Source organism: Garra rufa, chromosome 3, assembly GCF_049309525.1.
Source record: "Garra rufa chromosome 3, GarRuf1.0, whole genome shotgun sequence".
In the NCBI taxonomy this organism is placed as follows: domain Eukaryota; kingdom Metazoa; phylum Chordata; class Actinopteri; order Cypriniformes; family Cyprinidae; genus Garra; species Garra rufa.
Genome location: NC_133363.1, coordinates 33,389,803 through 33,401,421, shown reverse-complemented (window position 1 = coordinate 33,401,421; position 11,619 = coordinate 33,389,803). Strand labels below are relative to the sequence as shown.

At 38.8% G+C, this 11,619-nt stretch overlaps 1 protein-coding gene across 1 annotated transcript; it reads right to left on the bottom strand.

Annotated features, from left to right (window-relative positions):
• Nucleotides 1–355: 355 nt before the first annotated feature.
• On the bottom strand, nucleotides 356–11,585 carry wdr93 (WD repeat domain 93). Its single transcript, XM_073836490.1, has 15 exons — nucleotides 11,328–11,585; nucleotides 11,034–11,235; nucleotides 10,858–10,922; nucleotides 10,679–10,757; nucleotides 10,500–10,573; nucleotides 10,261–10,345; nucleotides 9,991–10,180; nucleotides 7,962–8,032; nucleotides 7,773–7,853; nucleotides 7,504–7,635; nucleotides 7,139–7,346; nucleotides 6,018–6,078; nucleotides 5,656–5,812; nucleotides 5,137–5,326; nucleotides 356–431 (listed from the first exon to the last, which is right to left on the bottom strand). Exons 1-15 carry the CDS (start codon nucleotides 11,583–11,585, stop codon nucleotides 356–358), a joined length of 1,929 nt encoding a protein of 642 aa, XP_073692591.1.
• Between the last annotated feature and the right edge of the window lie 34 nt (nucleotides 11,586–11,619).

The following is an 11,619-nucleotide window of genomic DNA, read 5'->3' as shown; positions in this document are numbered from 1 at the left end:
AAATTGCTAAAATCAAGTCATAATAAGCTTAATCAAATGCACAGATTACTCATGCATATGTAAACATACATTAGGACATGTGCATATATAAACACATTTACACTGGCTTGGCTTCATGCAGAAGAGCTCCTTGTGAAAACTGACATAACCTCCTTATAACCCCGAAACTGAAATTAATTTAAAACGTACTTTGTTCAAATTTTTTTTACATCAAAAATAAAAATGTACCGTTTTCTCTGGCTGACTGATGAGTGAATGCAAGCATGCATTTGATCCACATTAACACAGAAAAAAGAAAATGCACTCTCCGTTTGTCAGCATGGCATGTCTGGATCTCTCTGTAGTGGGTGAAGCTTCATTTAATATCTTGCTTCGAAAGCTGCTCCCATTTGAAAGACTGATTTCTGTTCCTCTCTTTCCAAGAGTCAGCTCTGCACACACAAAGACATTACGCATGTAAAGTATACACTGTGTTTTAAGTTACAGGTCATATCAGGGTTTACATGGACACTTCTATCGGAATGAATTAATTCTGTTTGAATCCGAACGTATTTACTTGAACGCTAAATAAAGTGACTGATATGCGCGTTTATATGTCACAAGCTTCTGATCGGGTTTAATCTATTGACATGCGCACACTGGAATGCATATACAGAGTTTCCCGCTGTTGTCGCGTACTGTTTTAAAAAGCACACTTTTCACACATTTATACTTCGGGTCTTAATAGACCTTTTTCACAGAAACCGGAAATACGCAATCGCAGGGTATGCAGACTTCCTGTGTAATGTCAACACAGCAGAAAGCCGGGTAATTTAAAATTAAAATGGAGAGAGTCTACACAACTTCCCTCGCTGATTTGTCAAAGATAACTTTTGCAGACGTGTAGGAAAACTCCGTCACAAAGAGGAACAAATTGGATAAAGGATATACGTTTTTCCACTAAGAGTTTATCCGCGTTTATACACGCTTAACGTACGTAAAAAATGACCAGAAAACCCCAAATTTCTGTCATACCTTACTTGGAACAAACACTAACTACTATCAAAAGAACGAGCCCTTATTCCACAGATAAAGTGCATAATATCACGTTAAGCGTTTTCTCCCCCATAGAAGCCCATTATAAGGAAACAGCTTGGTTTATTAACTTACCTTAACAGCGACCAGGGAAGACCAAACTTCTGTTAAATTTCACTTAAAATAAACACTTGCTGCTCTCAAAAGAACGAGCTCTCATTCAGCATATAAAGTGATCGCGCCCCATAGAAGTCTATTATACAAAAAAAAAAAAGCTTAACGTGGCTTAAAATTTTACTTATAATAAACACTTTCTGCTGTCAAAATAATTAGCTCTTATTGAGCATATAAAGTGAATAATATAAAGTGAATAATATCACGCTTTTCTCCCTATAGAACTCCATTAAGGAAAAAGCTTAACATTGTTTGTTATAATGGACTTCTATGGGGCGCGCACTTTATATGCTGAATAAGAGCTCGTTCTTTTGACAGCAGCAAGTATTTATTATAAGTCAAATTTAACATACGTTTGGTTTTCCCTGGTCGCTGTTGAGGTACGTAAACCACGTTAAGCTGTTTCCTTATAATGGGCTTCTATGGGGGAGAAAACGCTTAACGTGATATTATTCACTTTATATGTGGAATAAGGGCTCGTTCTTTTGATAGTAGTTAATGTTTGTTCCACGTAAGGTCTGACAGAAACTTGCGGTTTCCTGGTCGTTTTTTACATACATTAAGCCACGTTAAGCGTTTTTCACGTTGTTTAACTGGTTACCGGCATACCGGGGCGGAAATGGGTTTACACAGCAATTACGTATTTCCGGCGCAAAATACGGAAGTTGTGAGAAAGGTCTATTAGACGACGACCAGCACATGCACTGTTGTGATGTGCTGCTCACTTCAGAAAGCAAAAGTGCCCCTTTCCGCACCCAAACGTCGTCTGTTGATGAATCCTAAACAAGGACTGGTGGGACGTTGTGCTGCAGAATTTTAGAATGAAACTAATTTTATCAAGTACGACACTTTATTCAACAGGAACTCTTATCATGCACGTCTAGACTAAAATCACTTCACACTCCAGCAGGACTCATGAGGTGGCGATATGCACCTAAAAGCTGGTATGCAAGTCGCCATTAAGCCCAAAGATTTAGAAGGAAGGACAGCTCGTTCCACGCATAGACATATGCGTCGGTTGTTTAGACTAGAAGGTTACTAGAAGGTTATGCTGCGTTCCAGGCAGGTTTTTAAGCTCGTAATTCACGACTTCAAATCACGACTCACGACTTTGTAGCGTTCCAGGCAAGTCACCCCAAACTGCCTGAGCGCATTTATTATTATTACATTATTATTAATTTGTTTGCAACGTTATATTGTTCTAAAGTCTATTTTTTCACTGTGTACCACTTGCATAAACACCGTACCCGTAGGTGCTGACATAGAGGTTTTGCGGGCTATGTCACGTCAGAACTCGGAACTGGGAGTACATCGATTTAGTACGAGTTCACGAGAGGGAAGTCACGGGTTTGACTGCCGTTCGGTTGAACTTTCACGGGTAGGTTGGAAAAACACGAGTAACGGGTTGCCTGGAACGCGGCATTAGACTACAGGTCTGGCTACTGGGCATGCGCACATCAATCTAACGTTTTTTTAAGCTGTATCCCTTCAAGCCACAACCACCCCTACACATTTTTGCTACACTGCACATGCGCAGTACTTTCCAGTTTCGGGTTGCAGTCCGATCAAGCGTTTACAAGTCCACTCGTTTGGATTACAAAAGGAATAAACCACCCCGTATCTGATCGAAATTTCAAACGGAACTGGACAATTCAATCCGACTGACGTGGTTACATGTGTGCAAAGCGGTGAGACTGATTTTGAAATTCCAATTTATATTTTGGATTTTGGGTAAAGTCTTTGATTGCAAGTATGGGATCTGGAAATAGCAAACCTACTGTTTATTTAGACGTTCTGGACAGTCCAATTTATGAAGAAATGAAAAGGAAATATGGGGAAGATATTGTAGATGTGGTACCAGAATGGATAGAAGATCATGGGTTCCCTAAAAGAGGCACATTCAGCGTATTAACCTTAAACAAAGTGAAAGATCGTTTGGAGAAATATGAATGTAGGATGAGAAGTAAGGAAAAGCTGACGAATAAACAGAAAGATGGGTTTCAAAGACATAAGAGAGTTATGAGTCTGTGGTTGGAAGAAGCAGAACGACGGGAAAGAAAACAGCTGTTTAAGGAAATGCCATACAAGGAAGAGAAAGGAACAGGTGATGCTTATCAGAATTCTTCTGCAAATCCTTTTAGAGAACTGCAGAGTGCTAAGGTGTATCACAACCTCGACTCTTGGCCCCACCAACCACCTCCATCGTATAGTCCACCAGAAACACTGCCGCTACGCCAAAACCAAACCCAAGAACTCAGACCTGCAAGTCAGGAAGCAGCAACCATCTCAAACAGCAGCACTCCACTCATAATCACCATGCACTCTTGTAAGATACTACAGGTGGAAAGAGGAACTGAAACAACTCATGAGAGACAAGCCGTGACAACGAGGAAGATAAAGGCAGTACAGAAGATTGAACCAGATGATTTGGATGAGGAAGGCCCAGGGTACGGAGAGGTCCAAGTTGCAAGACCCAACAAATCCATCATGGTGTTCCGCCCATGGCCAGAGGAAGACTTAAAAGAAGCCATGTCTCATCTGACCCACCCCAAAGACTCAGGAGTCAAATTCGCTACTGAATTACTGTTCTTCTGCCAGGAATTCAGCCCCACCATGCAGGAACTCAAACGTCTTCTCTTGCTCAAATTGGGCGCAACAGAGTGGCAAAAAATTAAACCACACTTTCCAGCCATCAATTTTGCCAGAATACATGTGGAATGGGCTCACGATGACAACAGACTATATCGAAACACGGTGGAACTTTTGTGTCAGCATGTTAAAAATGCATTTCCAGTCAAAGTGGACATTGCAAAGATTACCTCTTGCATACAGGGTAAGGATGAGTCTGTGCAGGACTATTTTGAGCGACTGTATGAGACCTTCAGTAAGTACAGCGGAATAGCAGAACCAGCAAATGCTGGTGACCAACCTAGCATTTGGGAATCATACATGCACAGCTATTTTCTGAAGGGACTGAGACCTGAACTGGGTGCTGCAGTAAAATGGAGCTGCATTGGATGGGATGAGGCCAGGCTGGACACCATCAGAAAGCATGCAATCCACGCAGAGGAACAACACATAGAGAAAGAGAAGAAGAAAAAGGAAAAAACTAGGAAAGAATTGCACATTGTCCTGGCCATTTTACAAGCTATGCAGGGGAGTGCAGGCCAACCGAGAGGCAGAGGAACCAACAACAGAGGTCATGGACGCGGACACAGGAGAAGCAGAGGACGTGGAATGCCGAAAACTGATTTGGATATTTGTTTCCACTGTGGAGAGAAAGGACATTGGAGGAATGAATGCCCCAGCTACTGAATAAAGCTGAGGTGACTCTAGTTTCTATATTGTATATTCTCTATTTTCCCTATCTATATGCATAGGCTTTAGTCTTTCCTCTTTGTACATGGCTAAAACTTCTTTAAAACAGCATTCCTTTAACAGGGGAGTGGCTGTGATCGGTTAACTAATCTAAGAAGATACTGTTAAAGACACTGTTACTGTTAGGTCAAGGGCAATCCTTGGACTTATCATTATAAAAGTATGTTTGTACTGATTGTGCTGAAATGCCTTCTGTCTTTCTTACTACAGAGCTTCTGTGTGTTGCATTGATCATTATTCAAGTATTAAAAGGCCAAAGACAAATCCCGACTGGTTTTTCACTCTCTGTCTGACATTTAATAACAGATTTAGAATTTTTCCACAGCAGAAGTAACAACAAATAATGACACAGAGGACCAAATCACTTTCAAATCACATTTTTCCAGCCATTCAGTACAGTTCAACATAAATCTTTTTTAGTCCTATCCTATTTATTAGTCCTAATAATTTAACACTTCATGAACAGCATTTATGTCACATTGGGTCTCATTTACTAAAAACTATGTACAAAAAGATTCTCAAAATTTGTTCTTACTTCTACTGTTAAATACTGAACTACATTTCACCAACCTTTCCTGAAGGTAAAGGTTGCAGGCCTCCTCCAAATCTAAGATTGTGCCTCTGGTCTCTTTTTCACTTACAGCTGAACTTGTGATACGGTATGAATCCATCAATGTGTTTTCTGAAAAGCTGAAGATGAAGAGAGAGCTCTCTTCCTCTTTCCAATCAGTCACCTTCACCAAAGGTGTTTTTCTGTCACCTAAAAAAATCAATTGTGTCACCATAAACACAATCCTTCTCCAGCTGTCACTCAATAAATAACAAATAATAATAAAATTGTGTCACCTTTGATGCATTGCATCACAACTTAAACAGCGTAAGACGTCATTCACACAAAACAATGAAAAAAATTGAATGAAAAATTTTTAAAAAGTATTTTTTTTAATTCTTTTAACTTGAACTCTGGGTTTTTAGAAAATGCTATGTAAAGCATAGTGCAACAGTCAAACATGTCCGTCTGGATGTTAAACAAAACAATAGAAAAGCAGCAAAGTGGAATGCATAAAGGTGCATTTGTCTGAAGTTTACCTGTAATATATAGCTTTTTTTGTACTGGCTCAAGCAGGCACACAGGTTCCCTGAGTGAGCCCAGCACATGAGTTAAAGGCAGATTTAAGGTAAATACTGGAGCTCCATCTTCTGTTTCCCATATGGATACTTCCCCATTTCTCTGCATCAACAAAACCTATAAACAACTTGAGGAATTAGTGATACATTTACATGCATGTTCTTGCCAGTTACTTTTTTTAATAAAGTGATCTTGAACTAAAGCAAACTACAAATGCAAACAAAGTACCTGTTGCAACCATATATGTACAGTACAGATGAAAGCATTTAATCCATAAGGTAACATGTCAGATACAGAATTATGTTGCAAAATTGTACTATACCAGACACTTCAGGAAGGGCACAGGTTCAGCAACAGTGACAGAACTGCCTGGGCCTGCAGGTCTGATTTGAGACAGTTATTGTATTTATTTCAGTCATGTCAGGGTTTAGCATGTTAATGGATATGACAATGTTAACATATTTGGTTGTGGTGGGCAAGATCTAAAATACAGTTGAAGTTGTTGGTGAAAAATCCATAAGGGTGATTTTTCCATACTTATATGTGATATATGTTGTAAGGAGTGGGAAAGACAACAGGTGGTAATGTGCTGAGCAGACTTTTCTGAGGGGGGCCTCCAGGCTGGAAAGTTATTCGTAAGCTTGAGAGGACAGGGCGCTGTATCTGTTTGACTGTGAACATTTCTTGATCAAGAAATAAACCTTTGAAAAATACTTCAGGTCCCAAAAATTCTTTTTTCAGAATTTTTGTGTATTTGATCCTTTTCCAACAATAACTGCATGACTATTACAGAAGGTTCAAATGTTCACTGATGCTCCAGAAGGAAAAAACATGCATTAAGAGCCAGGGGCGTAAACTTTTGAACAGAATGAAAATGTGTACATTTTTCGTATTTTTCCTAAATATTATATTTTTACATTTAGTACTGCCCTTCAGAAGATCTTTAAATCTTCAAAAAATGCTCTTAATGCATTGTGTTTCCTGTGCTGAAAAACCAAAGAATTAATGGGAACTGAAGGATTTTGAAGAAAAACAGCAGGCAGCAACTTCTCAGGACAAACAAGGGACCCATGAACAACTAAATGTATGTAAACCTTTGAATGGAGTCGTTTTCATAAATTCAACTATTATTTTCTCTTGCGGATTATACATAAACATCTTTTGTGTGAAATATCTTATTCAGGTCAATACTAAATAAAAAATAACATGCATTTTGTATGATCCCTCTTATTTTGGTAAAATACTTAACATTTTGCAGATTTTACAAGGTGTATGTAAACTTTTGACTTCAACTGTACATGCCAAAAAATACTACTGTAAGATATGCTGCTGCTATATTCAAAGGCATACACAGTACCAGCTTACAACACACACTGAACTATTAGATATTTATTCACCTAATTCAGTATTTTTAAAACCATTATAACTGTGCTTATTTAGTACCTTTCAATAAGTGCAACAGTGCATGTGTCTCTTCCTCTGCCCACTGTCACACTGTAGCATGTCCCATTTCTGCAAGTGAGCACTAACTGTAGTGAGGGTAAAAAGGGACCCTGAAAGAGCGAAGTGACTGGCAAGTGACTCTGCAAAAGAAGCTTCATCTTGCAAATGGCGCCATCTCCTGGGATCACAATATTGGCATATGGACACCCTGCAACACCAGAAGACAATCAAGGGTAAGATTCTTCACATTGTATTTGGCTATATATCATGATTTATCTATATATCATTATATATCATTATCATCGAGAAACACACAATATTTCATAAATAATATGTTTAATAACTAAATACTAAAGCAAACTTACCAAAACGTCGGTCCCATATAGTAACCTGCTGACCTTCAAGCCCCAGAACAATGAACCGTGTGCAAGTGCTGATGGCAGAGCAGAGGATTTCTTGAGAATTGGGCCACAAAGCATCTGGTCTGGGTTCACTGTCTGATCCAGAAACAGATCAAAAATACAATGAATAATATAATTAATAAAAAAATATAAATATAATTTATAAACATGACTAACAAATGTGTGCTTGTAATGTTAATATACTGTTTTTTCTTTCTTAATGGCAAGAGTACCCTTCTCTTTAGGGGTCTTCAGAAGATACTGTAAGAGATTGTGACTGCCATTCCACCACAGGCACACAGCGATGGGAATATCTTCAAAGATAATTTGAATTAAATTGTGATCACACACCATTACAGGCTATATTTATCACTGAAAAGCATACTGTACATGTGAAATTATCTTTTGAGTTCATGACTCACTTCTAACTGCCTTCGCTTCCCCAGGCATTGAATGAAACCCTTCACGCAGTAAGAAATGACAAGTGCAGTTGCTGTAAGGAAAAAAACGAATTTGTAGTCTGAAAAAAATAACTTCTTAACAAAATATGCTGCACTCTGCACACTTTGCCAAATATTTAAAAATATAATCTGTTCTGCTGCTCCCTGTAACTTGTTAATTCATTTAATAATTTTTGTTAAGACATGGATGCAAATTAACTAAATAAAAAGAAGGCAACGAATTAGTACAAAGTGTATTCTCAGAGGTATTGTTGACACTTTCTGTTGGTTGTAAAAATTGATTTTTTGTTACCTCTATATAATGTGAAGATATTCATATAATTAGTGTTAGTGTGCAGTCGTGGCCAAAAGTTTTGAGAATGACAAATATTAGTTTTCACAAAGTTTGCTGCTAAACTGCTTTTAGATCTTTGTTTCAGTTGTTTCTGTGATGTACTGAAATATAATTACAAGCACTTCATACGTTTCAAAGGCTTTTATCGACAATTACATGACATTTATGCAAAGAGTCAGTATTTGCAGTGTTGGCCCTTCTTTTTCAGGACCTCTGAAATTCGACTGGGCATGCTCTCAATCAACTTCTGGGCCAAATCCTGACGGATAGCAACCCATTCTTTCATAATCACTTCTTGGAGTTTGTCAGAATTAGTGGGTTTTTGTTTGTCCACCCGCCTCTTGAGGATTGACCACAAGTTTTCAATGGGATTAAGATCTGGGGAGTTTCCAGGCCATGGACCCAAAATTTCAACGTTTTGGTCCCCGAGCCACTTAGTTATCACTTTTGCCTTATGGCACGGTGCTCCATCATGCTGGAAAATGCATTGTTCTTTACCAAACTGTTGTTGGATTGTTGGAAGAAGTTGCTGTTGGAGGGTGTTTTGGTACCATTCTTTATTCATGGCTGTGTTTTTGGGCAAAATTGTGAGTGAGCCCACTCCCTTGGATGAGAAGCAACCCCACACATGAATGGTCTCAGGATGCTTTACTGTTGGCATGACACAGGACTGATGTAGCGCTCACCTTTTCTTCTCCGGACAAGCCTTTTTCCAGATGCCCCAAACAATCGGAAAGAGGCTTCATCGGAGAATATGACTTTGCCCCAGTCCTCAGCAGTCCATTCGCCATACTTTTTGCAGAAGATCAATCTGTCCCTGATGTTTTTTTTTTGGAGAGAAGTGGCTTCTTTGATGCCCTTCTTGACACCAGGCCATCTTCCAAAAGTCTTGGCCTCACTGTGCGTGCAGATGCGCTCACACCTGCCTGCTGCCATTCCTGAGCAAGCTCTGCACTGGTGGCACTCCGATCCCGCAGCTGAATCCTTTTTAGGAGACGATCCTGGCACTTGCTGGACTTTCTTGGATGCCCTGAAGCCTTCTTAACAAGAATTGAACCTCTTTCCTTGAAGTTCTTGATGATCCTATAAATTGTTGATTTAGGTGCAATCTTAGTAGCCACAATATCCTTGCCTGTGAAGCCATTTTTATGCAACGCAATGATGGCTGCACGCGTTTCTTTGCAGGTCACCATGGTTAACAATGGGAGAACAATGATTTTAAGCATCTCCTTCCTTTTAACATGTCAAGTCTGCCATTCTAACCCAATCAGCCTGACATAATGATCTCCAGCCTTGTGCTCGTCAACATTCTCACCTGAGTTAACAAGACGATTACTGAAATGATCTCAGCAGGTCCTTTAATGACAGCAATGAAATGCAGTGGAATTTTTTTTTCGGGATTAAGTTAATTTTCATGGCAAAGAAGGACTAGGCAATTCATCTGATCACTCTTCATAACATTCTGGAGTATATGCAAATTGCTATTATAAAAACTTAAGCAGCAACTTTTCCAATTTCCAATATTTATGTAATTCTCAAAACTTTTGTCCACGACTGTAGATAAAGTGCCAAAATACTTCTTGGGATTACTGTACTGTACTACATACCTCCTGAATCAAGTAAAATATGACTTCAAATATTCTTAATCAAGCCTACCTTGGACCTTGTGCTTTTTGCTGTGGGGGTGTCACAGAGCTGGAGCTGAGGTACTTCATAAACATTCTCCTAAATGCTGCATCTTGGTTTTCCCATTGACGACTACTAATGAGGTGATTTTGGCCTGAGCCTATTATAGTGCCTTCCTCCGTCTTCAGTAGGACCTCAGATGGACTTTTCAGAGAGGTTCCTTGACGATAGGACAGTAAACGAAAGTCATAACAAACTTCTAAAACAAACGTTTTAGCAGCATTGTTTTAAACTAGATACCTGAAGGAATTTCTGGAGGTTTGATCTTCATGAGTAAGACTATTGGAGACAATTTGGCTTCTGTGGACTGTGGGGTTTGTGTAGCCTACAGAAAAGATGGCAAAATATGATCATCTCATTACAGTAATTTAGTAAATTGTGAATATTTAAACCATGTTAACATTTGTTTAAAACATAAATACAGGAAACAAGAATATATGGTATGGAGTATATAACTTTTCAACGCAACTAACAGTTACCTGTTTGGTTTCCAGCTCTTTGAGCCACACATCTTGTGGAAAGCGATAAACTTCCAGCCAAACAGAGCCACTAGCTTCAATGAGAATATACAACGATATCATTAATGATTTAGTAGGGCTCACAGCTAATCGTATTTTTAGTTTTATAATACATTTCTATAGTTTAATAGGAAATTTACATGTCATGACTGCAGCTCCAAAGTGCCCATTTCTAGACACTTCAAATTTTGCGCAGATGTTTCTTTGGTTTATATCTTCCTGTGAGAAATGTAACACAATGTAGTTATTTTAACATATATTAACAATAGAAAACCATCTACACATAAAACAAGGTCTTAAAACGGTACTAAGAACTCACAGTTTCATTGATGACTTTTACTAAATAAATATTCTCCATGTGATGCACAAGAAGCCGTGCAATACCTTATGTGACAGAGAAGAAAATTAATATGTATAATAAAATACAGAAAATATAAAATCAGTCGTTTTTCATGTAAATTATCTAAAAATATCTCCCACTCTCTGTAAAATTACCCATGTCATCCACTGTGCATAAGAGGTGTGTGGCATTTCCCAGAGAGGCACAAGAGATGCTGGTAAGCTCCACTCTTTCATCCTGCCACGTTCTTACAGAGGTGAGAGTGGATGTACTGATGACTGACAGACCATGAGTGTGACCCAGAAACAGGTATAGTCCATCATCAGAGCACACAATACTATTAGTTCTACCTGGAAGCTAAAAACAAAAAATCATATGTAAATAAGCATTTTGGACAAATCCATTAAAGGAATATGATGAGGCCAATTGAATGTACGTATTAAACATACCTTCATTTCTTTAGTAGCACTCAGCACAGGAATTTGTTTTGCTGCTTGTTCTTCCCTCTTGATCTTCTCCTGCTCTGATATTACTTCCCATGTACTGTCAACAAGGTTATTTAACAGTTTATTGATCACTTTCGCAGACTCGGGCAGATTATTATCAGGCTGCTGCAGATCTGTAAAATAAGTCACTTCATCGTCTTCACGGCTGCTGTAATCTGAAGGCTCTGGGATCTCCAAACCTCTTCTGACATTTCCAGCCATCTTGTGTTATTTCTGAAGGGGGAAAAAATATGAA

Excerpts from the sequence above, each read along its gene's own strand:
- wdr93 (XM_073836490.1), bottom strand. The coding sequence starts at position 11,585 with ATGGCTGGAAATGTCAGAAGAGGTTTGGAGATCCCAGAGCCTTCAGAT. Across the intron at positions 10,346-10,499 it reads AAGAGCTGGAAACCAAACAG|GCTACACAAACCCCACAGTC; the intron begins GTAACTGTTAGT and ends TCTTTTCTGTAG. Across the intron at positions 6,079-7,138 it reads ACTGTTGCACTTATTGAAAG|ACCTGCAGGCCCAGGCAGTT; the intron begins GTACTAAATAAG and ends GTCTCAAATCAG.